This window comes from Rhinolophus sinicus, chromosome 8 (assembly GCF_057876585.1).
Source record: "Rhinolophus sinicus isolate RSI-liver-muscle chromosome 8, RSI-T2T, whole genome shotgun sequence".
In the NCBI taxonomy this organism is placed as follows: domain Eukaryota; kingdom Metazoa; phylum Chordata; class Mammalia; order Chiroptera; family Rhinolophidae; genus Rhinolophus; species Rhinolophus sinicus.
The window spans coordinates 4,308,365-4,336,012 of NC_142508.1; the positions used below are offsets into that span (position 1 = coordinate 4,308,365).

The 27,648-nt window shown below is 47.2% G+C and overlaps 1 protein-coding gene across 4 annotated transcripts; it reads left to right on the forward strand.

Annotated features, from left to right (window-relative positions):
• On the forward strand, positions 1 to 27,045 carry ZNF777 (zinc finger protein 777). Of its 4 annotated transcripts, none has more exons than XM_019739405.3 (6): positions 1 to 230; positions 4,986 to 5,837; positions 6,851 to 6,977; positions 9,127 to 9,240; positions 21,348 to 21,599; positions 25,470 to 27,045. In XM_019739405.3, exons 2-6 carry the CDS (start codon positions 5,001 to 5,003, stop codon positions 26,621 to 26,623), a joined length of 2,484 nt encoding a protein of 827 aa, XP_019594964.1. In that variant the 5' UTR covers positions 1 to 230; positions 4,986 to 5,000; the 3' UTR covers positions 26,624 to 27,045. The 4 variants fall into 4 exon arrangements, with proteins under 4 accessions (XP_019594964.1, XP_074171289.1, XP_074171290.1 ...); XM_074315188.2 differs by lacking the exon at positions 1 to 230 and adding an exon at positions 846 to 979; XM_074315189.2 differs by lacking the exon at positions 1 to 230 and adding an exon at positions 1,098 to 1,347.
• Positions 27,046 to 27,648: the final 603 nt, after the last annotated feature.

Sequence of the window (27,648 nt, forward strand, 5' to 3'; positions counted from 1 at the left end):
TCTTTGGTGTGACGGGTTTCTTAGATCCCTTTGTGAGCGCAGGTTTGAAAGCGAACGACCCGGGTTCTGGGTTTGAGAGGAGCAGGGGATCCGGCGGGGGGAAGGCTGTCGGAGCCAATCAAGCCGCCTCCAGACCCCACCACGTCGCCTGGGCTGCGCGCTGCTATCTCTGCTCTCCGCTCCCGCCGCCGGGTCTCGCCCTAGGGTGCCCGGGCAGACGAGGACCCCAGGTGAGGGGCCCGGGGGTCCCGAAGGGTGGGAGGCCGGGGCGGCTCGGCCCGGGCTGCACGACGGGCTGGCCCGGGGCTCAGGGCGTGTCCGTCGCCGGCTGGCTGCTCGCTCGACACTGTTCGCTCCTACCGGCTGTAGATGGAGCTGTCTGGGTTCCTGCAGCCTCCGACGAGCCTCGGAGTGTTTCTCTTTAAACGGCCTGAGAGGGACATGCCTCCCAGGATGCAGTTTGTATCAACATGGCAGCTGCGGAGCAGCTCCCCTGCTGAAGAGGCGCCGGGACGGCAGCACAGCTCGCAGCCGGGGCCGGGGCCGGAGCCGGGGTCGCAGCCGCGGCCGCACAGGGGCCGCGCGCGGGCCGGGGGCCGGTGCTGAGGGCCGGGGCCCAGCTCGCAGCCGGGGCGCAGCCTCCCGAGCCGCCCGCACCGCCGCGCGCCCCGCTCCGACGCCGCCGCCGGGCTCAGCCGCTCCGGCCCCGTCCGCCCCGCGCGCCCCGAGCAGGCCGGGCCCGACGGCCGCGCGAGCCCGGGCGGGGAAGGCAGGCCGGGCGGGCGGCGCCTGCGGAGAGGCCGGGGGCCGGCCTGCGTGGGGCCGCGCGGCCGCGGCGGCGGCGACTCGGGGCCGGGCCGGACAGCGCAGGGCCATGGCCGAGGCGGTGAGGGCGGCCCGCGCACGTACGGACGCGCGGACTCGGGGCCCCGGGGACGGCCTGCGTGTCCCGGGCTCGGCGGCCCGGCCTGGGGTCTCGGTAAGGGACAAAAACGCTGCGACGTTGGGGGTGGGGGGGCAGGGCTCGCGTGTCCCCGAACGGGAGGGGGGGCTGCGGGACGGGAGCCGGGCCGAGGCGCCGGCCGCCGTCCGGGCGAGGCTGCGGGGACGCGCCGGGCCTGGCACGCACGCGGGCCCGGCGGTGGGCTCCCCTGGCGGCGCGCCTCGCTCCCTGCGGAGCCGGCGCTGCGTCCGTCGGGGTTGCCGCCGCCGCACGTTTTCCGCAGAGCTCGGCCCCGCGGAGCCTCGCGCGGCCGGAGCGCGGCGCGGACGCGGCTCTCCCCATTTCGCAGAGCGGAGACACTGAGGCACAGACACCGGGCGGCGACCTGCCCTGCCTGCCCCAAGGTCACGTAGCGAGTCATCCGTGACACGGTGCCCGCGTCCCCAGAAATGCCTGCCTCCCGGGATGCGGGCCTGGACGGGGAGGGGGCGGCTGTGGCGGCGGCCTTCCCGGGTTAGGGGCCTGGGCCGGGTGCGTGATGGACGCGGCCCGTCGGGGGTGGGGGGGTGGGGGTGATGGCTGGATGGGAAGCGGAGCAGCGCCCAGCCCAGCGTCTCCGTGTCTCTGCCTTGAGGAGCAGGTGACCCTCGGGCTCCGGTGTCTCGGCCTCCAGCTTCTGCATCTGGAGGGCCCCAGGCCAAACTTGGGGTGTTCAGACGGATGGGGTCTGGGGACCAAGCTCCTAAGGGTTTGGGGGCTGATGTGGCCTGTCAGGGGGCCATTCCTACAAGTCAGTCTTAAAATCTCCCCGCAGACCTGATCTTGGAGATGCAGCAGCCATGCTGGGAGGAATGCTGCATGGGAGTCAGTGCCTCTGAGCCTCAGTTTCCTGTTGTGTATAGGAAGGGGTCGGGATATAGGATATATGGCTTTCTAAAGAGCCTCATGGTTCTTAAAAAAAAAAAAAAAAAAAACTCTTAGGAAAATAAAATAAAACAAAGATTTTTAAATGTTTACCTCCAGGCTTAGGGCTGTAGGGCCCTGTATAATCCTGGAGGAACCACACTGGGTCATACGAGAAAATGGCCCATCTTTTTTTAAGAGTCAGATAGGTATGCTTATGTATTTTTCTGCTCATGTAGCATGAATCCTGGAGACCCCATTTACTTATGATACATGGGCGAGAGAGGGACAGTTAAATCCTATAAAATACAGTTCAGAAGAATTCTAACCCCCCCCCCCCCAAACAGATGGAGAATACAAGCTTATTAATTTTAGATATAATATTTACAGCTCCATCCCTCTCTTTGGCCACTTCTTTCTGCTTAGGGTTTAATTAAGCCATTATGAAATGATAGCAAGGGGCTTTTGTTTTGGTGCACGGGGAGGGGACATGCTCCTGTGGCCCCCTCATCGTTCCATAGCCCTCTGATTCCGGAAATGGAGAGAGACAGTCTAATAATAGAGAGTGAAGAAATGGTATTTTCCTTTGAGCTCTGATTAGACTAGTTGGTAAAGATGTCTTGCTCTGCTGGCTTTATTTACTGTACCGGAGCTTGTTTTCATTGTTTCGGTTAAACCCCCTGTATTACTCAGGGAGACTAACGTGGCCCGAGGGGATTTTCCCTTCTTCCTACTAGTTGTAGGCAAATACCCTAATCCCGCTCTGAGGACGGGCCATAATGTGTCTATTGTGTTGCATTATGCACGTCACTTTCCCTGTGTCTGAGGCTCCCATCCCAGAGGGCCATCCAGTCTTGCCCTCACCTGTGAAGAGTGAAGAGTTGAAAGGAGGCTTAGTTGTTCATGAGCCTTCAGGTTTGGGGGGGGGGTCTGTCAACCCCTTAAAAGCGTTTGCAGAATTTTGTGTATGTGCCCATGTGCATTTAATTTTGAGGGGTTTCCAAAGGGATCCCTGACCCCAGCTTTAAAGGGAAATGTATTTCCAGGCAGGGCCTTCTACCTCCCCCACGATGGAACCTCCCACAGATCTTTGTTTAACCTCCGAGCCTCTGAATTTTAGAGGTAAAAAGGATTCATAGCACCAACCAGCTGCCTCAGTTGACAGATGGGGGCTGGAGGTGACCTACCGTGTGAGCTGGAACCTGGGCCCTGGAGCCAAACCACTGTGTGACCTTGGGCAGTTACTTAGCCTCTTCAAGCCTCGGCATCTTCATGTGCTAAGTGTGGATAGTAACTCTAGTTGTCCCTATTTCATAGGGTTTTATGAGGATTAAATGAGATACCCCGTTAAAATGCTTAACACAGTTCATGGCACATAATAAATGCCGAAAAATGTTTAGCTATCACCCCCATTAATTAGCTCTCACATCTGGTTAGCTGCAAAGCTATTGGATCATGCTATCTCAAACTTCTTTTGCCTGAACAAGGTCTTAAAAATGTAATGCTATCTCAGTTAAAAGACCCATAAGTGAGTGAATGAATGAACGAACAAATGAATGAATGAAAAAGCCATAGAAGATACGGCCTGGGGTCTCGGTAAGGGACAAATAGGGTTGATGATCTTTGGTAAATGAGTGAAGGAACTTCATTATTTCCCCTAATAATTTAATTTTTTTCTCATAACTTAACAATGTATACTGTTCATTTACGCAGCAGACATTTATTGAGCACGTACTATATAGCAGGCTGGACACCAGGGATAGGTAATTTTCAAACAAAATGGGAATTTCAAGTATTTTAAAGATCACTTGTATATGGCACATAGTAGTTAGTATTTAGTAGATTCACTGAAGGACGCTGATGAGGAAATGGGCAAACATTGTTATAGGAGAGATTCTATTCAGTCCCAATAAAGCTATTGATTGTCTGGGTAGATAAATACAGAACTGGTCATTCAGAAGATCTTGGCTTCAAGTCCTTGATGACCTAAGAATTCTCTCAACATGTTTGTGTCAAGGTGGGGAACAGGGAGAGTGTGACTAATTGAAATCCCAAAAAGAATCAATCTTTATTTTGGTTCTATTCCCCCCCCCCCCCGATTTTGACACAAGTCACAAAACTGGCTGACTTCAGTTCTGCTTCCAGGCCTCCTTTCCTCCTCATTCGCCACCTCATGAACCATAGGGAGGAGCCCAGACCTCCAGGGTACACCTACCGCAGTGAACCGTCTGCCCAGGGGACCTTGCTCCTGCAGGAGCGACTGAATTGCCATGCGCACACCTGTCTGTGTCTCTCCTGTCTCTGCTTAGAGCAGAAGCCAGCTTGGAATGCCCAGAAGGCTTTCAGCCTCTCCAGTAGGGGCTGGGTCCATATAACAAGTCAACCCATACCATAAAACTCTTTGAGAAATTTTATTGATACCAACAATTCGGCTTTTATCAAAGAGTCTGTGAAACTTAAGGTCGTTGTGTGTCCTCACTATTGGACAAAGTGAGGGAAATGACATGGGCACCATGACTGCCCGATAATTCGAGTAGACGCATGGGGCTGGATGTCAAGTTCACCTGCGAGGTAAGTCAATTGACAGGACCAGCCCCCACCCGTGATCACCTCCCATCTTGCTGGGAGTCTGGGGATAGGAGCAATGCCTGGCATTGACAAAATTCTTTCTTCAGAGCTTGAGTTTATTAAATGCTCAATGCTCGGACAACGCGGTGAGGTAGCAGGTATGTGTGACAATCCTCATTGTATGGATGAGGACACAGAACAGAGAGGTCAAATAACCCGGCGAGGGTGACACAGGCAGCAGTAGGTGTAGATAGGCCTAAGAGACAAGTGTTCTTCTTCGAGGCCAGTGCCCTTTCTCCTCTCCGACCCTATGACTCATGAGATGGTACCTGTAAAATGTATTTTAGAAAAAGGAAATGGCTCTACAAAGAGCAGAAGGTGGCGTAACTTTTTATTTGTTGTTAACAGTAGTTTTATAATTGATGTCTGAATCAGTGCTAGGGTCTCAAGAAAAGATTCATGTCCACGGAACGTATCTAATTAAAATCCTTTTAATGTGGGTGCTTATCCTTGGCATTATTTTGCCAGCTGGAGACCGTGGCCTTCAATCCTGCCCTTTCCTTGAACACAGGTCCAGCAGCTGGACATGGAGACCCAGCGCTCATCGCCGCTCTCATTCCCCAATATTCTGCCAGAAGAAACCCTGCGACAGGCCCCTGCTGGACTCCCGCAGGAAACTCTGTTCCAGTCTCGTGTTCTTCCCCCCAAGGAAATTCCTTCTCTGTCTCCCACCGTTTCCCGGCAAGGCTCCCTATCCCACACTCCTAAGCAAGAGACCCCCAGCCGGATGCCACACATGCTGCAGAAGGGACCCTCACTCCTGTACCCTGCCGCCTCTGAGCAAGAGACACAGCTCCAGGGCCCCCTGACTTCCCAGGAAGAGACCCAGTATCCACCCCCAGCTGCTGCTGAACAAGAAATCTCACTTCTCTCTCACTCCACCCACCACCAAGAAGCCCCACTCCACTCCCCTGAAGTTCCTGAGAAAGACCCCCTCACCCTCTCCCCCACCGTTCCCGAGACTGACATGGACCCTCTGCTCCAGAGCCCAGTTTCGCAAAAGGACACCCCCTTCCAGATCTCTTCTGCAGCCCAGAAGGACACGCCACTCCCGACGGCGGAGATCACCCGCTTGGCCGTGTGGGCTGCCGTCCAAGCGGTGGAGAGGAAACTGGAGGCCCAGGCCATGCGGCTGCTGACGCTGGAGGGACGGACGGGGACAAATGAGAAAAAGATAGCCGACTGCGAGAAGACGGCCGTGGAGTTCGCAAACCATCTGGAGAGCAAATGGGTTGTGCTGGGGACCCTGCTGCAGGAGTACGGGCTGCTGCAGAGGCGGCTGGAGAACATGGAGAACCTGCTGAAAAACAGAAATTTCTGGATCCTGCGGCTGCCCCCGGGCAGCAATGGAGAAGTTCCCAAGGTAACCCTGTCCCGACTGGGACTCCCAAGGAGTGATCTGAATTGGAATGGGTTTTCAGAATTTAGTCTAATATAAAAGAAGAGGAAAGCAGTGGTTAAGAAGGAAAAAATACATAATGATACGTAGTTGCCAACATTGTTTCACTAAGAACAAGACAGCCACAGTCAAATTGTTTCTCCTGTTGATAAAAGCATAGGTTAATAGGTTGGAGAATGTCCTAGAGATGGGATTGTCAATTTAGAAGGGCATTCAGTCCGTGACGTCTGAAAGGACGAGAGAGCAGAGCACAGGCCGAACGAGAGAGAGGTAACGAGGCTTCACAATCAGTATCAATGAGCGGTTCACCACTGGGTGTGGGGAGCACTCGGAGTATTGTGGGGCTCTGTCGGGCTCAGCGTTTTTATCAGTTGACCTATAAATCATGTTAATGCCAGTTAAGATGTGATTTCAAGAGGGATCCTCTAAAAATGAAGAACAGCCAGGTTTTAATATTATTTCCCAGAAGATGCTCTAAGAACTGGACTGTGGGCTGGATATCTGTCCATCCCTTTGGGCCGCTGCCTTTTTCCAGGGCCTTAGGTAGGAAGCAACTTGCACAGCACTTCTCCAGTTTTATCGTGTGTGTGAATCACCTGGGGAGCTTACTAAATGCAGAATCTGATTGACTGGATCTACGGTGGGGCCTGAGAGAGTACATTTCTAGCAAGTTCCCTGGTGCTGCTGTTGCTGCTGGTCTGTCTGCACACCAAGCTTGACAGCAGCGAGGATTGTCCCATTAGAGGGGAAAAGCACCAGACAAGACAAGGCCCCTTACTCTATGGGGTGGGGACAGTGACCCAAGCCTGAGGTGACACCCCAGCGCTGTCCCTTTGGGCCTTTTCCACCCCGGTCTTAAGAAGAGGTGTTTGAACCTGGCCAGGGGGTTGAGGCTGATCATTGCCTTGGGATTTGGCAGCCAAGGGCCTGTGACTGCCGTCCAAGTGGTCCCAGCTGAACTTGTTGTGTGGTTTTAGGTCCCTGTGACATTCGATGACGTCGCTGTCCATTTCTCGGAGCAGGAGTGGGGGAACCTGTCTGAGTGGCAGAAGGAGCTCTACAAGAACGTGATGAGGGGCAACTACGAGTCTCTGGTGTCCATGGGTAAGGACAAGGCGTTACTCACGGGGCTGCCTGGACACCGGCGTGAGGTTCACCTGGAACCAAACAGTGTTAGAGAGCAAAACAAATGAGAAGAAACACCGTCACATAGCCACGTCCGTCCGTGCAGCACGGGTCAGGACAGCTGGAAACGGAGATGGCGCTCCATAGAGAAGCCCCTGGGGCAGGGGGAGAAGGCAGACTCAGTGGTCTCTGACCTTTATATTATCTCCCCATGGACCCTATGTGTATGTATTTAAATTAGTTTGTCCAGCAAAGCGTTTTTAAGCAAGGGTGAGGTGCTTTGCAAGAATCAGATCATTTAGTCCTCACGCCTCTTCGTAAGGGAGCTAGGACAGGTGTGGCGCTCCTGTTTTACTGTTCAGGTGACTGAACACTGTCCTCTGCTGAGGTCTTATGTTCCCTGGGTTCCTGTCCCCATGGTGTAGAGACTGTGACCCCCAGGAGGTCCTAGGTCCCCACCAGAAAGTCACAATTTCACTGAGATCTCTCTTACTCCAAACTCTGTGGATTCTTGTTGTTTTCTTTAGAAAACACTATTTAAGGATGAAAACCTGGAATAACTATACTTTAGTTTTGTTTTTTTTAAATATTCTAATTTCTTTTTTTTTTTCAGTCTTCGGAGTTAGGAGCACGGAGCTCTAACCACCTGAGCCACGGGTCGGCCCTATACTTTAGTTTTATATGTATCTTTTCCTCTGATATGGGTCACTCTTAGGGAACACGAAAAAGTTAGAAAATGTTACTCTATTGTATAGAAATGTTAATGCTTGCTAGAATTGGTAATTTTATGTACACATATTTCTCCATAGGATAACTTTTCTCTTTTTAATTTTTTTTTTTTTTTTGGTTTCTTTTTAAAGTATATACATAACTGAAAATTCAGCAATTTAGATTTATATAATAAAGCGCAACCCCCATCCTTCCACCAGTACCACTTCCCAGAGGTAACCACTGTGAACCCGTTGACCCGTGTGGTTTCTCATCTTTTTTTGTATGTACATGCAAACATACGCTCGATGCATGCACTCGTGCACACACAGTTTGTAGTTTGCACAAATGGGAACAGTCATTTTTTTTTACCTGACGGTAGGTCGCAGAGCTTTCTGTGTCAGCACACATGTCTGCTTGGGAATAAGAAAGGTGGCATTTGATGAGCAGCAGCTGGGTTGTGTCTTTTCACTGTTACAGACTGTTGCCATAAACACCTCTGTGTATCTGTGCGCTTACCTGAGTATTTCAGTGGCTCGGATTCCCAGACGTGGGTTTGCAGAGCAAAGAAGGTGAGCATTTACGTCACGGCCACAGCTACGGCGCCCTCCGGAGGCTGCGTATGTTTATGCATCCGTGCGTGATAATGCCATGTCTCCCTACCCTGGCCGGAAGTGATGCTCTTCTATTTTAAGTATTTGTCTTTTCTGATGGGTGAAAAATGACACCTCATTATTTTAATCTATTTCTTTGATGATTAGTGAACTTGCGCATCTTTCCATATGTTAACTGGCTATTTGCATTTATTCTGTGAATTGCCTGTTCATATCTTGGCTTTTTTATTTTTTACTAATTGTAGAGGCTATTTACATATGGTTATGGATATTAACCTTTTGCCTTACATATGACAAATATATGTGTGTAATAATAGTTCCTCCAAGTTTCTTCATCTTTTGACTTTATTTCCAAAGAACTTTAAACATGTTTTGAATATAAGGAAATCTATCAGTGTTTGGTGTTATGGCGTCTAGATTTTATCAGGGTTTGTTTTTCACTTTATAAAATTACAAATATCGTGTGCCTTTGTCATGAAAAACCTCAGCAGGCATCGGCTACCTGTGAGCAACAGGATTGACAGATGACAAAAGGGCCAGTTTCCATGGGTGGCAGGCGGTGCCCCGCTGCCGGTCCCACCTGGGACGACGTGGTATGTGGGTAGCACACACATATGTGTGCACACTCATACACACAGTGGTCCCCAAGAAAAGGGCTGGAGATTTGGCCAGTTTCTTTTCCAACATTGCCAGCTGCAGGTAGGGGGGCTGCTCCTGGTGTCACACTCAAACAGGTGACATCTTTGCAGCATCCAGTGCACCGTCACCCCATAGTATATCTTCTTTCTTTCCTTCCTTCTGCCCAGACTATGCAATTTCCAAACCAGACCTCATGTCACAGATGGAGCGCGGGGAAAGGCCGACCATGCAGGAGCAAGAAGACTCTGAGGAAGGCGAGACGCCTGCAGACCCCAGTGCTGGTGAGTGGCTGCCGGCGGCCCAGCTCTGCCTTCTAGATCTTTCAGCATGGGGTGCTACAATCCAGAGTAGACCCTGGATGGTATGTTAACAAGCTGTGTGCAGGAAGGAGGTCTGTCTGCAGGTGCTGGGCCTGCGTGGGGCCTCCTTGATTGCCAGGCTGATAAACACGTATGCTGTTGAGTTACTTGTCTCGGGGAGTTTTTGACATGACTGAGTATCACCTCACTCTCTGCAGGAAACAAAACAAGAACTGAAAGAAAGACAGTCACTTGTCAGGGTGCTCGTACATCCTGGGGCTCCCCGGAGCAGGGCCACAAGCCGGTCTTGCAGCCAGTCAGTGGAAGGGTAGGGAGAGACATGGGCTTGACCTGAAACATCCTGCAATGTGCCGAGCAGTGTCTCCACAAGGCAGTGAGATGGAGGCAGTAGGGACTTGCCGGGCAGGACTGGCCATGCAGCTGAAGTGCTGACGCCAGCGTCAGGCTGCCTGCCTTTGAACCCGGCTTCTCTGCTTGCTAGCAGTGTGATTTTAGTTATCCGGCCTTTTTGGACGCCTGGTTTCCTCATCCATGAAATGGGACTGGTACTGATACCTGGGCCGAGTGTCGTGCCCAGCATGTAACGATGGCCTCGTAACCACCAGCTGTTATCATTCTGCGTGGGGTGTTGTCCCTTCTGCACTGGCCATATCAGAGCCCACACACTTGCACAGCAGCTGCTTTTCTGGTACAGTGGTACCTCAGTTTTCGAACGTCTCCATTGACGAACATTTTGGTTTATGAATGCCGTAAACCCGGAAGTAAATGCTTCGGTTTTCAAACACAACTCAGAAGTCGAACATGTCACATGGCTTCCGCTGAGTGTAAGATCCTGAGGCCTAGCTGTCGGCTGTTTTCAAACATTTCAGAAGTTATGGGTTACGTTCCAAAACCGAGGTACCACTGTATGTGGTTCATTTTGATGCAGCCGGGTTAGAACTGCCCGTGGACCTGCACCACTGACCTCAAAGGTCTTCGGGGGAAGCAGGTCCTTGTCTTGTAGTCAAGGTGCTCATGGAGGATAATCTAGCAAAGGGACCCTCGAGGGCCACAGTCAGGTCTTGTCAGGAAGTAATGTCATTGATTCCGGGACCTGCAAACTGGCTCCAAGGACGGGGCTCAGAAACACAGAGTGATGTCACCTGTGGAGTAAGAGCGAAGGTAACTTACAGAAGAGACAGAACCTGTGGGGAAATCAGTGCCATTGCTTTCTAGAGATTTTGCCGAGAGACTTCAATCCAGGGGAGAGGCTGACCCTGAATTCATCTGGCAGTCAGAAAAGATGGATTTATAGGTAGATAAGAATGGGGCATTGGGGACAAAATGTGGCACGTGGCAGGGTGATCTTTCGTTTGGAGGAAAGTAGGTCTGTATCTGAAAGGTCTGAGTGGCTACATCCAAAAACAAGGGCCCACTGGGAATTGAGAGGTTCAAAGTACCGTGTTTGCCCGAAAATAAGACCGTGTTTGCCCGAAATTAATATAAGGTCTTATATTAATTTTTGCTCCAAAAGATGCATTAGGGTTTATGTTCAGGGGATGTCATGCTGAAAAATCATGCTAGAGCTTCTTTTCCAGTTAGGTCTTATTTTCGGGGAAACACGGTAGAAGAAATAAGAAAAACAGCAAAGAATGAGACTGTGGGAAAGGTGATTTGTGGTCAGAGTCCTGAGACCCAGTCTGATGTCCCAGTGCACTTTTGTGGTCCAGGTGCTCCTCTTCTAGCATCTTCCTAGAAGGGCTGGAATGACAACATCGACCCCCTTCCTCTGGCCACTTGTCACACCCTCATCACAGACAGGTCTCCCACAGAGTGGAGCCAGAATCGAAAAGCAAATGACCCCAAGCCACTCTGCCCTGTGCTGGGCTTATTCTGGCACATGTGTCCACGGCCTGGGCTTCCGTGGCGAGTGGCGGCCTGAAAGGTGCCATTTGTCCCACTAACCCTCTCCAGCCACTTGGAGCCCGGGAGAGAGGACAGGAGAGGTCATGGGAAGCACTGCTCCACAGGGCTGACCTTAAACTTGCACCTGTGTGAAACCAAAGGCCCTGGCCTCTGGATAGCAGGCTTGTGCCGCGTATCTGCCGTTCTCAGAGCCCCGGACCTGCCAGTGGTAACCTGTCCTTCTATGTCTTCTCCTTTACAAGGGCGGATGCAAAGCCAGCCCTCGGCCAGACCCAGTGGTGTGAGACCAGGTGGGAAAGTCTAGAAAATGGAGAATTTTCATAGAGCAAGCTGGCAATTTTATGAACTGGCTACGGAAATTCATTCCGTAAACTTATTTATGGTTTGGATCCCGAAAGGCAAGGAGATCCAAAGATGGTTCAGATATCAGCCCTGTTCTCGAAATACTCAGAGTCGGGGTTTCCACTCAGACCCCAGAAGGATGGTAATGGAAGCCCAGAGAAGCCACGTGCCATTTTCCCCTGCAAATTATCAGAGAGTAAAACAAATAAGCCAGAAGGCATGGCAGAAATCCACGTTCTTATACGCCGTGTGTAGTTTCAGTCTTTTTAGAAAGCAATTTAGTATTTTCTAGTCTTAAAATATGTTTTAAATATTCAAAATGTTTATATACTTGACGTAACCATTTCCTTTCTGAGAGTCTATAGCATGGAAAAGAATCCAAAAATGGATGGAGATGTACAAACACTCACGTGACTGTTATGCAGCCACTGAAATCATGTTTAGGAAGAGTCTTTATATCGTAAGTTTCACTTGCATGTTTATTATGTAGTTCATCAAATATTTTTTGTACCTGGTACCATACCAAGAGACTGATGATAACAACCCAAACACCCCACATATATAAAAATACGGTCACCAACTCTGCTGAGCTGTGGCGAGCGGTGTCCAGGGTTATGTGACAGGTAGCATGGAGGACCTTCGTGAGATTGGGAGACCAGAAAAGGCCGCTTTGAGGAAATGGGGTTTTTAGTGGAAACCTAAAGAACATGTGGGACTTCCAGTTGCTCCGAGAACTCACTGGAGGGAGGAGAGACTGCAAGGTAGGAGACCTTTTGTCGTCCCGGTAGGAGACGTGGCACAGTCCAGGGAAAGAAGTGGATATTCGGATGGTGTATTTTGGCAGTGGACTAGGAAGGATTTAGTGATTGGTGCATGATGAATATTAGGGAGAGGGAAACGCCAGGGATGGTCCCCAGGCTGTGACCTGAGGAAGAGGGGAGATGGGCGACGACACAAGGTTCCATGTCTGGGGACCTGACAAGAGAGCATCAGGTTGAAATCCCTGGGAGACATCAAGGAGAAAGTGTTGAGAAAGCAGCTGAATAAAGGAGTCTGGAGTGAAAACAAAGCAGATGTGAGTAGAGGCAGACATTTGGGCATTGGTAGCTACACTGGACGGGCTGCCCAGTCTGCAGAGGGAGAAGGGGGGAGGGCAGGCCAGGCCCTTGGGAGCCCTGAGTTGTAGAGCAGGCGTGGAGATTTGGAATATATTGGTCGGACTGGGGCCCAAGCATTTTATACTCGTGTTTTTTTAAAAGCTTCCAAGATGATTCTCATGTGCCGCCAGGGTTGAAAACCACAGTTGTAGGATTTGGAAAAAGAAGGAGGAACAAGAAGAATCAAAGGAAAGCGAAGGAGTGACCAGAATAATAACAAGAAATTAAGGTAGTGCCTCATTGGCTATTTCAAGAGAAGAGTGTTTCCAGAAGGAGGGAGTGAGGTCAACAGCGTTGAGTCCCTTAGTGTGGCTTAATGATGCAAAGACTGACGAGTGGCCACTGGCTTTGCAAACTGGCAACATCAGTGACCGTAGCAAGACAAAGGTGGTGTTGTGGGGGGAAGCCTGTCAGCGTGGGTCGAGGAGTGAATGGCAGGCGAGGAGGTGGAGAGAGCACATATCAACAGTTGTTTCAAGTTTAGCTGTGAGTGGGGGGTGGAACTATGGGGCAGTAGCTGGGAGTGGTGGGGGTTCTTGTTTGCTTAAGATGGGCGTTGCTAAAGCCTGTTGGGAACGTTGACAGGAACGGTTCATTTGATCGGGGCATTTAATGATGTAGAAGTGGAAAATGTAAATACAATGTGAAGTCAATGACATAAACAAAAGACAGGGGAAAACCTGGATGGAAATATAACAAAATCCTATTTCTCCCTGCTCTGTAGAATTTCCTGATGTGAGCATATATTCTTATTCAGTAAAAATAATTTTTTTAAAGTGCATGAAGAAAGACTGAGTTAAAAATGGCAGATATATATATATATATATATATATATATATATATATATATATATATGTAAAATCCTTAAAGAGATAAAATAATGCTTTCATGATATAAAAATATAATGTTCATTTTTCTACAAAAAAGAATAGAAGGGAACTCTTGGAAATTAAAAGTGTAATAATACAAATTAAAAACCTCAGTAGCAGTGTTAGAAGACAACATTGAGCACACATCTCAGAAAATAAAGCAAAAAGACAAAAAAGAAAATGGGGACAGAATAAGAAACAAGATGGAAGTCCAACATCCAAATAATGAGAATATCAGGAAAAAAGAAAAGCAAAAACAGGAAGGAGGGAATTAGCAACAAAATAATTCAAGAAAAATTCCCGGCACCAAAAGATACGGTTTTCCAGATTGAAAGAGCCCACTGATCACGCAGAACGATGGATGGAAATAGACCTACACCTTAGATACTTCAGCAAGAAATTTCAGAGCCACTGAGAACAAAGGAGAGACCCGATAAGCTTCCAGAGGGGACAAATGAGTTCACACAAAGCAACAAGAATTAGAACGGCTCTGGGCTTTCCAGCAGTGTTGGGAGCTACACGACGGTAGAGCAATGCCTTTAAAATTCTTTAAATTTTAAAGTTGGAAAATACCGTCCAACCATTTTAAATTTGATATCTAGACAGATTATCCTCATTAAATACGAGGGTGAAATCAAGACACTTTGAATTGCTCAGGGCTTCCCAAGCCCGCCTTTCTCAAACTGGGGGAGGTGCTTTGCCAAAATGAGGAAGTGAATCCAGAAGAGGCGTTAGGACCTCCAACATGATGGAGGTAAAGGACGTCCCAGGTGCTGCTGGAGGGGAAGTCCAAAAAGACAGGCGACAAGGCCAGACTGGAGCACATCACAAGGTTCCAGAAAACTTTTCTTCAAGTAGATGAAATAGAGAAATACTTAATATGTTTGAATGTTTTTGTGTTTTATTTTTTTTCTCCTTTCTTTTGCCTGTCCCCACCCCCCACTCCTGGTCAAGCCATTGTTTCTCAGTCTAGTTGTGTAGGACACAGCTCCCTGGCCCATACTGGTATTATTATAAGCCTTGTGCTCCCCCCAGGCTGAGGCAGCTGGTGGTAGGTCACACTGTCTGCCCTCTGCTCAAGGTGGCACATGGTAGCTCATGGCGGCACACAGCAGCCTGTGGCAGCCGACGCCAACCTCCAGCTGCTCACCCGCAGCCCAGCTCCAGGGAGCTGTTGTTCACAATCTTAGGCTGTAGAGGGCGCAGCGCACTGGCCCATGTGGGGATCGAACCAGCGATCGCCATGCGAGCACAGCACTCCAACTGTCTGAGCCACCCGGCGACAGCCCTGTTTGAATGTTTTGAGAGGAATGTTACAGAACAGGGTTGGGGGAGAGTTTGGAGCTGCGTTCATGATAATAGTAAGCCAAACAAAAGGAAAAATTATCAGTTCCAGGGAAAGCAAAAAGTGCTTACATTGTAGTACATGGTTCAATTTTAAATAACATTTACATAATCTAATAACAGAAATACACAATATTGATCCAACCAGAATTACAACCTACGTTGGAAGGATCAGGGATTTGGAAGAATCATGGACGGAGGGGACAGAGATGGTCCTCACCTGCAGCTCTTGGAAGTCAACAGATTCCCCTTAAAATTGAAAACTCAGGGAGTAACAACATAACTATGTTACTCAGCTATGAAGAGAAATAGTGAAAGAATCAGCCAGGAGAATTGAGAGTGATTGCCTCTGGGGAGCAGGTAATATGGGGTTGGGGTGAAGGAGAGCTTTTTAAAAGCAGGGTTTAAAGAACTATTCAAGTCTATGGCCTATGTGCATGTATAACTTAAAAAATTTTAAAGAACTAATGTATCAAAATTTTTTAAATCTAACAGAAAGTGCAGCCATGAGAAGGTTGGAGTGCCCATGTCAACCATCAGTTTCTTTGCTTTGAGCTTGTAGAGAAAGTTAATGGGGCAACATTGGTTTGTACTTCCCCAAAAAACTCGACAGTTTCATCAACATAATTCAAAAAGAAAAAATGCAGAGAGTGTGAAAGTCCCACATAATTTTCTCTCAAAGGTCATCAGTTTATTCCTTCCAATTTATGTGCATATAGTAACACACACACACACACACACACAGACACACACACGGCCTTAATTATACAAGTAATACATAAATAAATTCTGATTGTAAAAAAGAATCCAAACAATATAGAAGTACATTGTTTGGCAACTTACTTTTCTCAATAATATATCTTTGATATCTTCACAATGTCAGAACATAAAAATATATCCTGTTCTTTTTAATAGACTACTATTCTGTGTATTGATTTCATAATTTATTTTTAAAAACTCATTGATATACATTTAGAGTGTTTATAAGTTTCAGTGCTTCACTAAAGATTCTTTATAAATATATTTTTGTGCACTTCTCTGAAACTTACTTAGAAGAGTTTCTGGGTCAAAGGGTATACCCATTAAAAAATTGAATAGATATTAGCAAATGCTCTTCAAAACAATTATGTCAGCTTTTACACCTTCATCTATGCATGAGACTACCTGTTTCCCCACACCTAATAGCAGGTATTATTTATCTTTTTATTATTTGCCAAAATGATGGGTAGAAAGGACAATATTTGGATGTTTTCATTCGACTTCCGTAAGAGTGACCTTGAGTATATTTTCGTACTTTTATTGATCACCAGTATGTCTTATTTTATGAATTGCCTTTTGTCCACTCTTCTGGGACTATTCATCTTTTTATTATTGATTTGTAAAAGCTTTTTACGTATTAAGGATATTAGCTATTATATGTCTTATGTATGTGAATATGTTTCTGAGTTTATGATTTACCTTCGTATAGTATTTGTGTTTTACATTTTCATGTGGTCAAATTTATCAATTTTAAGTGTCCGTGAATTGAGATTTACTAGTGATTTTCTTTATGGTGTCTGGGTTGCATATCCAGTGTAGAAATACTTACTCTGCCCATTTTATTCAGTAAACATAGGCCTTGGGCCTATGAGCTTTTCAAAATCCTATTGAAGTATTTGAAACCTGAAATAAAGTATTTTTTTGCTCCAGAAAACAAAAACGAAGTGGCCAAATGTAAATAATTAAATGTTTAACTGAGTGTCTACACATAACATTCTATCAGCTTCATTAATTATTCAGTTTAGTGTTCACAAACTTTTAATGCATTTGAAAACAATTTGTAAGACAGATTTTTCCCATCTCACAAGCGTTCTTATGAAGAAACTTAATCACAGATTAAATAAGTTCCCTATAGTCAAACAATTTTAAGGCAAAACTACAAAAATTATTTCCAAAAAATTTTCAGCAAAAAATTACAGTTGCTATGGGTCAGGCGCATCGAATATGTTTGGTCTGGCTCCGGACAACCTCCAGAAAGAATATCGGAGGTCCCACCCAGAGGTCTAGGAATAGCGTAGAGCTCAAAGTTTAAAAAAAGGGAAAGAAAGAAGAGAAAAGGCTGTGCTTTTTTCTAATACTAGTATGATTTTATTATTTATGTTTAAATGTTTGACTCATAAGTCATTTATTTTGATGTGAGATCTATGAAGGTATCTTTTCTTTTTTTTTCCTCGTCAGGAAGCCAGTTGTTTCCATTTATTTAAAACTTTTTGAAATGATACCCCTGGTCATAAACTATATTCCCACAATGTATGTATCTTCACTTAGTTTTTTAAATGGGAGAACAAATTACTGCTTATAAATGCAAGTTGGTTATCAATACTCTTTGAAAAGTCGTTTGTGGGGGGAGACCTTTTGGGAGGAAACAACTGGCTTCCCTACTGTCTAACAAACGGGGAGGGGGGAAATGCGTAAATACTGCATATTTCGAGGGGAAAAGAATGAAATGCCATAGAGGAGCAGAAAAGTGCTTGGGGTTCAGAGAGGATCACAGCTGTGTTCAGCTGAGAGCATTGTAAGAAGTTTGGTGGAGTGCGGGGCATTGGAGTGGGGTCTTCAAATGGGAGCAAGTATTGGAAGGCAGTGGTCTTCAAGCTGGGCTGCCCATGCCCTTGACGGTACAGGGTCCAAAAGAGACACAACAGATGGTGTTGAAGGTTCAGTTAGCCCATCCATTCTTGTTCATAAAACTCATCAGCAAGAGAGCCTAGCACATGCGGTTCCGAGGTGCTGGTCCGCATCGCCTGCGTCCCTCGCCATTAACAAAGAAAGAACAGTCACCTCCCGCCCATCCCTTTCGTACTAGGGAGTATTTGTCTGAAGTTGAAGAAGCTCTCTGGGTCATGAAACGAAGAAACAGTCCTGAATGTTGGGGTACATGACCACAAGTTCATTGCTCTGGGGCCTAGATGGTGAATTCTCCTGCAAGTTAGATCATTTGCAAGACTTTGCTTTCAACAGAATTGAAAGAGAAACTAATTAAGTTGTCAGCTAATAGGTCATTAAAAACAATTTTTGATGATATATTAACCACTTGCTTTTGTAGCATATAACTCAGAAGTTCAAAGAACCGAGTGACGTTTCCATAGCAGAGCTCCTGCTGTCCCATCTACATATCTATGTGAATGAGCTTTCCCAATGCTTGTATTTATACAAATGAAAAATGGGAATAGATTTGATTCTGGACTCTGTCTCATTCAACCAATGAGAATATTCATTCTCAGATAAGTGAGCTAATTGGGGGGGGGGGGGGGAATGCCTACCCATCCCTGTAAGAGAAATATTTCCAGCAATTTTTCTGTTTTCTATCTTAAATGACTGCTTATCATTCTATAGTAATAATAACTAAGGATAACGTAAGCCAGGGGAAAAAATAACACTTAGAGCCCTGTGGTTATTAGAAATGAAAGCAAAATTAATCTTCCAATTTACATTTTTGTGGCAGAGTGGTAGATGAGGTGATCAGTAAAGGGCTTCTAAGCATAAAAATATGTTCTATTAGGATAAAATTCTGTGGGCAAAGTGGGAATGGAAATAGAAGTTCAAGGTGGAAAGGAATGATATAAAAATTTCAACTGTCAAAGAAGAACTTGTTCATATATTTTTAAAGTGAATAATGGTAGGTTTAAAATTGCTAGGGTTCTTAGATTCCATTGGCGACATTAAAGAGTGATGGACGAGTTTATTTTAAAATATCAATATTTACAATACTCCAGAAATTACATCTTTTGCAGTTGTTGAAGCATTTTATATGTTTATTCAAAAAGGTGCAAAGGGTTCATAGTTTTAAAAATTTATTTTAGGGAGGAGGCAAGCAAAATATTTTGAGGAGTTTGTGAAGTCAGAGAAGATATTTTTCTGATGCTGGAGTCATGGAGATGTTTGTGGATCGAGTGCAGACAGGGATTGAGGAGAGAGAAGAAAAGGGGCACAAGCGATGTAGTAAAATTCCAGGATTCAGGAAGCAAGAGAAGGGGAGGGACACTGCTTTTCCTGAGATTGAAGAGAAAGGGGGGGTCAGGATGGTGACCTTGAGCCAAAGCAGGGGAAAGTCAAAGATGTAAGTGTGGATGGTTTTTTTATTTTTTCAGGTAGAGAATAGGATGCAGATGAATTTGGAGAGTGAGAAGACATCTTGAGACTCAGATATGAGGGAAAGGAGCCTTGGTCGACATTTAAGGCTGGGGGGCGGTGCTTTATATTCTGTCTACTCCTGAATGTGTTGAGTTGGCTACTCAGGAATTAAAGGATTGCCAAACATCAGAAAGAACCCAGTCTGAGATCCTGTGGCACCGTTAGCAGGATATTGGTTTGCTTTCTCAGGGATGTGGTCCACTTTACTTTGGAATGACGAGGAGATTTGGTGAAAGAACAAAGCAGGAACTATTGTTTTTGTCCATTGGTTTCCTGGTTTCTTCTTTTTTTTCCCCCCAACACTTAACCACCTTCTAACAAACCATAGACTGTATTAGTTATGTTTATTGCCTCATGGAAGCTGTAGGAGGCAGGCAGTTCTGTTTTGTTCACCGGTGTATCCCAAGCCATTAGAACACCCCCAATATAGTTGGTCTTCAATACATATCTATTGAGTAAATGTTCAGTGAATGAATGGATAGGTGTATGCATTATACATTTATAATTTACTTGATTAACAAAGTAATTTTCAGCCCATGAGGGGGTTTATGCTGATACAACTTGACCCATATGGAAGAAAATAAAGTGGAACCCCTACCTCACACCATGCACAAAACAAAAATAAATTTCAGGTGGAGTAAAGACTTAAATGTAAATAATTGAACAATAGAAAAGAACCATCTAGGACCGGGGGAGACCCTCTTAACTAAGACAGAAAACCCAGGAGCCATAAAGAGAAAGAAAGACACATCTGACAATATGAAAACTTGAAGGAAGTTATGTGGTAAAAGGTTAACACAAAGACAGTGGACAAATGATAGATTTGGGGGAAATACTTGAAATATTGACAAGAAAAAAGGGGTTATCTTAAATACAGAAATCAAGGGACTCTTATTAATTGAACAGAATATGATAGACGCAGAATCAAATCAAGGCCAATAAGTAAAAGATGGTATTCAGATTACCCTACTCAGGGAAGTGGAATTGAAGTGTCATAAGTTATCACTTTACGCCCATCGGACTGAGGAAAATGAAAAGAGCAGTGGTGTCTGTGGCTGGCAGGGATGTGGGAAAAAGGATATTCTCGTTCGGGGCTGGTGGAAATAGGAATTGTCACAGCCTTGTTAGAAAGCAGTTTGACGACATCGATCAGAATTAAAATTACAGACACCTTTTGACTTTGCCGTCCCACTCCTGGGACTCTTGTAGAAATAAAACCACGCGTTTATAGAGGTACATAAATAAACAAATGTTTATTGCAGTGTTGTTCACCATGGCAAAAGACTGGGAACAAAAAATGAATGTGCTTCAATAAAGGGAACGGTTGAGCACATTACAATATTATCCTCACCATGGAATGCATGCAGCTTTGAGAAGGAATGCATTAGCCCTCCAGAATTGGCTTGAAGGGATTTCTACAAGATATTTGAGTGAGAAAAGGTAGAGGACTACACACAAGGCAATTTTATTTTTTAAAACGAATAATGGCCAAAAAAACATATAAATGCAAATGTGTTACAATAAATAACGACATAAGCATCGAGAAAAATACTAGGTTAGTTACAAGAGTTACCTGGGAAGATCATAACTGTGAAATGGGAAGTGAGGGGAAGGAGAAGGCAAATTAAAAGGAAAAAAATTCTGCACTAAAAAACAAAACTGTGCTATAATCCCATTTATGTAAAATGATTCCTGTGCGTGATCACATTTGGAATTAACCTACAGACCTCCAGGTAAGTAAGAAAAACATGTCAGGGTGATGTGTGTAGATTGAAAGCAAAGCCAAAGCTCTGTTGTACACGTAGGCCTGCTTGTACATGTGGGCAAGGAGGGCCTGGGGGCTGTGGTCTGTCAGTGTTGGGCACCTGGGGCGGGGTGGGGGGTGGGAGGGGGGCGCTGAAAGGGTGAGGATGTGATTAGCTTTTTCTTTATTCAGTTTGATTGTGAGGAGAGAGAGACTGTTGATGTGGGCTGGCCTAACCTGGGAAGGGGAATAAGGACCCCGTTTTAAAAGAAACCCTGACACCACTATTTCAAGATGTGAGGGTGTCATAAAAAACAAACCTTGCATCTATTTTAACTTTATTCCAGTTTGAATTGGTGTTCAAGGCTACAAAAACATCCAGAAAATTCTATGTCTACTCAATGCCAGCTCAGTATCATGTTTCTTCAGGGTCTCTAAAACATGGGTTTTTGAAATGTAAATTTTAGGGCAGGTGGAATGAACGTGTTCTGCGTTCTTCTGTCCTCCTCCCCCCACCCTCCCGCCTTCTCTCAGCCCACGACGGGATCGTGATTAAGATCGAAGTGCAGACCAACGACGAGGGCTCAGAGAGCTTGGAGACGCCAGAGCCCCTGATGGGACAGGTGGAAGAACACGGCTTCCAGGACTCGGAGCTGGGTGACCCGTGTGGAGAGCAGCCAGACCTGGACATGCAGGAGCCGGAAAACACGCTGGAGGAGTCCACAGAAGGTTCCAGTGAGTTCAGCGAGCTCAAGCAGATGCTGGTACAGCAGAGACACTGCACAGGTTAGTTGTGGGGCGGGGATACTGATGAGTGGACAGGTGTGGCAGGACCCCAAGCGCCGTCTCCCTCGGTGTAGGTTTCCTGCCTCTGGGTTTCTAAGAACCTGTCTCTGGGTAGGGAAGAAGGCATTGCAGCCAAAGACTAGGTCAGCGGGGACCCCTCCTTCTACAGGCAGAGAAGGTCAGATAAATTGCCCAAGATAGCGGCAAAACTTTCATCTCCTGATGTGTCCTTGGTTGTTCTAATCACACTAGAAGCCTCGCCTGACTTGAAGATTTCAACCTTGGCAGAGCACATTTTTTAAAATGACCAACTGTACTGTCTTTTCCTGGGAGAATCTAGGCATCATTTTTATTTAATTATAAAACCTCAGAGTCACCATTCAGCTTTACATCCCCGTGACTATTTTGTAACTACCAATTTGTACTTAATCCCTTCACCTGTTTTGCTCACCCCCAATCCCCTTCCCATCTGGCAACCATCAAAATGTTTGTATCTATGAATTTGTTTCTGTTTTGTTTATTCCACTTTTTAGTTTCCACATATAAGCAAAATCATAGTACTTCTGTCTTTCTTTATCTGCCATACTCCACTCAGCACAGTACCCTCCAGGTCCATCCATGCCGCCACGGATGGCAAGAACCCATTCCCTTCCCTGGCTGAGCAATATTCCATTGGCTATATGTACCACCTCCTCTTTATCCATTCTTCCATTGACGGACACCCAGGCTGCCTCCACATCTTGGCCATTGTAAACAATGCTGCAATGAACATACGGATGCATACATCCCCTCAAAGTAGCATTTTGGGTTTCTTCAGATAAATACCCAGAAGTGGGATTTCTGTGACCTTCTTTGTCTTTTGTTATAGCCTTTGTTTTAAAGTCTATTTTATCTGGTGTAAGTATTGCTACCACAGCTTTTTTTGTTTTTCTTTCACTTCCATTTTTATGAAATATCTTTTTCCATCCCTTTACTTTTACTGTGTGTGTGTCTTTCGATCTGAAGTCTCTTGCAGGCAGCATATGTAAGGGTCTTGTTTTCTTATCCATTCAGCTACCCGATCTTTTGAGAGGAGCATTTAACCCATTTACATTTAAAATAATTGTTAAGAGATATGTAGTTACTTCCATTTTATTCATATTTTTTATCTTTTTATTTTTCTTTTCATCTTAAAGAAGTTCCTCTAACATTCCTTGTAACACTGGTTTGGTGGTGATGAACTCCTTTAGCTTTTCTTGTCTGGGAAGCTCTTTATCTGTCTTTCGATTCTAAATGATAGCTTTGCTGGGTAGAGTAATCTTGGTTGCAGGGCCTCATGGTGTCTTTTTAAAACACACTATTAGAGCTAGTTAGCTATGATTTTATTTAGGAACTCTACAACTAGATTCAGAAGTGAAATGAACCTGAACTTGTCTTGACTCCTTCTCATCTAGTATTGGAAACAAGATTGTAGACTTATTAAATGAACTGGGGAGCTGTGGTTCTTTTTTCTATATTCTGAAAATAAAGCAAAAGATAGGAATTAAGTGTATTCCTTGAAAATTTGGTAAAACTCATTTGGGTTTTGGTTTGGGTTTGGATGTTTTGTTTATATATAAAAGAGTCATTAACCATATCAATTTATATATTATTTGTATTTAAAAATATATCCACAATCATTTTAGTTAGGTTTTTAAAAGTATTATGTCAGTGATTTAAAAAACATTTTTTTAATTTTATTTTATCAGTTGATAATTCCTCTGCAATTTGCCTTTTTGCACTTAATAAAATCTGGACATTCTTGTTGGTTAAAACAAGACCAATGAGTGAACCTAACTTATTTTTAAATAACTGCATGATATTCCAGAAGTCTTTTTACTATACCACGTGGTCTTTCACAAAGTTGTGAAAGACACAAGGCAAATTATGAGTATATGCTAAATTAGAGCTTCATAATAGAAATTCCAGATTGTCTTTTGAGCATTCCCTCATTAATTCTAGTAGAACCTTAGAAAATTATTAAACAGTACTTTGTGGAATCTTGAGCCCTGAATTTTAGGGCCAGATGTTCCATTCTTACTTCATTAAGAAAAACAACTTTGACGCTCAAGGAGGGTTTGAATCTTCCAAGGCCCATATTTCCCACTCTGTCTTTCATAAACAACACTTATTTTCAGGATTAAGTCCAGGGCTACTAGTTACCAACCTCTAAAGCTGCTTCCTCCTTCCCGATTTTCTCATCCAAGGACCTTCTGGGTCACTTCCTGCCGAGAATCCTAACAGTACCGAGAAAGCCTTGTCTTAGGGCGAGAGGCCTAAGCTGGGTCTTGGCACACCTATGTTCTAACTTTAACACTGCATTTTATTGGCTTCAGAAGAGTCGTAGAGCTATGGCTTAGCTGTCACTAACAAACTTACAAGACCTTGACCAGGTCACAGAAACTGCCAGCTTCAGTTTCCCTGTCAGTTGAGGGGATAAACTAGGTGGTCCCCAAATTTCAAGCTCTGGAAAGGTCTATGACTTACTTTATTTGGAAACGTCCCTTGCTATCTCTGGGCTTGGATGCCTCACATCTGTGAAATGGGGATAATTCTTGCTTGATTTATCCTATAATAAGATGTGAATATGCAAAGAGAGAACAGGTGTGAAGTGCTTTGAAAAAGTTCCGACTAAATACAGACTATTATTGCATATTCCATCTCACAGGTAGGCTCAGAAAAGTGAGTGACTTTCTTATGCCACAACAAGTCAGTGACTAAAAATAGTTCCCCATTAACTGTATTTAGGGGGTGCCAAATAAGTACAAGGCACTTGAGAAAACTCAAACAGGTGTTGAAGGCCACTCCTTTTCTCTACGACTTAGCTTTCTTGTGGGCCACTGTACAACACAGCCTTATTTAGGTCCTAAAGGGACAGACTATGGGTGTGTGTGTGTGTATGTGTGTATGTGTGTATACACTCCCTCTAGGGGGGCTGTTCACGGCCCTGCACACCAGGGCTTGTGGGAAAGGCAGAGGAAACCTCTAACCCCAGCTTCAGGGTTGGTATAGTCTGATTGTGCAGGTGAGTCATCCACCTGTGCAGGTGAGATGCTGCAGGGGAAGGCCCAGTTCCAAAGTCCCTGGGATGTGCACCACCAGCTCCGGTGGGGTTGGGGGCTGCAGGTTGGGACCATTAAGGAGGGTTTTAGGGAGAAGAGAGGATTGGAGCTGGGTGTTAAGTGATGGGCACCACCTGGAGACCTGGAGCGGAGGGAGAGTAAAGGCGCCTAAGGAGAAATCTCCACGCGAGTTCAGGAAAGAAGTAGCCCCCTGGGGCTGAGCAGAATTCGGGTGGAAGAGACTGTAGAGTGGAAAGGTCGAGAACTTGATGGGTCAAGACCCTTTTGACACGGGGGAAGAACCCCACCCCTTAAGGAGCTTAAATGAAAAAGCAGTGTTTATGGGCTCAGAGAACTCACTGGTAGGTCCAGGAGTATGCCAACCTCAGGCACCTAGATCTGGGCCCCCCCCCAGGAGGGCTCGCGTGCTGGTTTCCTTCTTTCCTGCCTGGTTACTGCTAGTGAGCAGCTTAGTGAAGGGGCATCAGCAGATTCCCATCACGAGGACGCACTCTTCCCTGCTTCCTCCGCGCAAAGGTCCAAGAGGGTCTGGGCTCATTCCTGAACCAAATGGGCATGTTGGTTACAGATCCAACCCTGTGGCGTGGGGGCCATAGGTGGCAGGGAGTGGAAAGAAGTATTTTCCCAGGGGAAGGCATTCAGGCCGACAGTATCCATGCAGTGCTTGCTGGTGAGGATGGAGTAGTGATGCTTACCTAGATCCAGGTTACGGGCGCTAGGCAACAGCTAACGTTTCCTTGCTGTCTCTCTCTCCCTGCCCCTGGAGCAGAGGGGATCGTGATCAAAACCGAGGAACAGGAGGAGGAGGAAGAAGAGGAGGACGACGACGAGCTGCCACAGCACTTGCAGGCCCTCGGGCAGCTGTCCGGGAGGTACGAGGCCAGCATGTACCAGACCCCGCTGCCAGGGGAGCTGTCCCCCGAGGGCGAGGAGAGTCCCCCGCCCCTGCAGCTGGGAAACCCGGCAGTGAAGAGGCTGGCGCCCGTGTCCCACGGCGAGCGGCACCTGAGCGACAACCGGGGCTCCTCCAGCCAGCAGCAGCGGAACCGGCGCGGCGAGCGGCCCTTCACCTGCATGGAGTGCGGCAAGAGCTTCCGGCTGAAGATCAACCTCATCATCCACCAGCGCAACCACATCAAGGAGGGGCCCTACGAGTGCGCCGAGTGCGAGATCAGCTTCCGGCACAAGCAGCAGCTCACGCTGCACCAGCGCATCCACCGCGTTCGCGGCGGCTACGCGTCGCCAGAGCGCGGGCCCAGCTTCGCCCCCAAGCACGCGCTCAAGCCGCGCCCCAAGTCGCCCAGCTCGGGCAGCGGCGGCGGCCCCAAGCCCTACAAGTGCCCCGAGTGCGACAGCAGCTTCAGCCACAAGTCAAGCCTGACCAAGCACCAGATCACGCACACGGGCGAGCGGCCCTACACGTGCCCCGAGTGCAAGAAGAGCTTCCGCCTGCACATCAGCCTGGTCATCCACCAGCGCGTGCACGCGGGCAAGCACGAGGTCTCCTTCATTTGTAGCCTGTGCGGCAAGAGCTTCAGCCGCCCGTCGCACCTGCTGCGCCACCAGCGGACTCACACGGGCGAGCGGCCCTTCAAGTGCCCCGAGTGCGAGAAGAGCTTCAGCGAGAAGTCCAAGCTCACCAACCACTGCCGCGTGCACTCGCGGGAGCGCCCGCACGCCTGCCCCGAGTGCGGCAAGAGCTTCATCCGCAAGCACCACCTGCTGGAGCACCGGCGCATCCACACGGGCGAGCGGCCCTACCACTGCGCCGAGTGCGGCAAGCGCTTCACGCAGAAGCACCACCTGCTGGAGCACCAGCGGGCGCACACGGGCGAGCGGCCCTACCCCTGCACGCACTGCGCCAAGTGCTTCCGCTACAAGCAGTCGCTCAAGTACCACCTGCGGACCCACACGGGCGAGTGAGCGCGCCGCTGCCTGCGGCCGAGAGCGCTGCCAGGCGTGGCCCCGCCCGCACCTGGCCAGTTGCCTGGCCGCCGCCCGAGGCCCCAAGCCCAGCCGGCGGGGCGGGCCACCCCTTAGCCCCTTTGCTGTGAGCCCCCCCCTTTCATCCCTCCTCCCAAGGACATGGGGGTCCTGAGACCAGGTCGCTTGCTGCCGTGTTTACCTGGGGCCCCAGAGGGGAGAGGGCGGATCTGGGAAACCCCTTCGGGCTGTTCATTTCCTTGACAATAAAATGGATGAAACCAATCAGCACGGGGGGAGTGATTTGGCCGCCGGCCACTCGGAGGGGCGGTGCAGGGCCGCTTAGATGGGGATAGAACTTTATAATTACCTTTTGGATACTGTGGTTCTATTTGATAATAATAGAGTAATTTTTAAAAGACGAGCGTTTCCTGTTTGCCGTTTTTGTTTGGTTTTGAAGGGGAGGGGCTGAGAAGGTGGCCCAGTAACACGTGCCTAGTGTCAGGTGACAGGTTCTCTGAGTCCCTTTTAAGTGCTCACTCCCTGTGTTGGGTGGTGAAGGGGACGCAGATCCCAACGGTTTTAAAATCGAAAAGAGAGACAGGACTGAGGAGCTTGAAATAGTGAATGAGCCTAAGAAAGTGTGGAAGCTCCTGGCGTCCTGAGGTCCGAGGACAGTGGGAGAGACAGGCAGGGAGAGACAGGCAGGGAGAGACAGGTCTGGGCTGGGCTGGAAAGACGGTCCTACAGCCAAAGCCGGACCCTTCTTCATCACCAAGCAGCCTTCCTGCCCACCTTGAAATGTGGCTGGTGGAGGGGTGGCATGACCGCTGCAGGGAGGTGTAGGGAAGGGGTGTGCAGACGCCCCTGGTGCCAATCTTTGGGGAAACCACAAAAGGCACCATTCAGAACATTTTTCATTCGTTATTTATATGTTGCACCAAAGCTACGCTCTTTAGATTTATTAAATGCACGAATGCACCCTGCTTTGTTTCCCCAGGTATTCAATTCCAATCTCCATTCAG

Excerpts from the sequence above, each read along its gene's own strand:
- ZNF777 (XM_074315188.2), top strand. The coding sequence starts at position 875 with ATGGCCGAGGCGGTGAGGGCGGCCCGCGCACGTACGGACGCGCGGACT. Across the intron at positions 980-4,985 it reads CGGCCCGGCCTGGGGTCTCG|GTCCAGCAGCTGGACATGGA; the intron begins GTAAGGGACAAA and ends CCTTGAACACAG. Across the intron at positions 6,978-9,126 it reads CGAGTCTCTGGTGTCCATGG|ACTATGCAATTTCCAAACCA; the intron begins GTAAGGACAAGG and ends CCTTCTGCCCAG.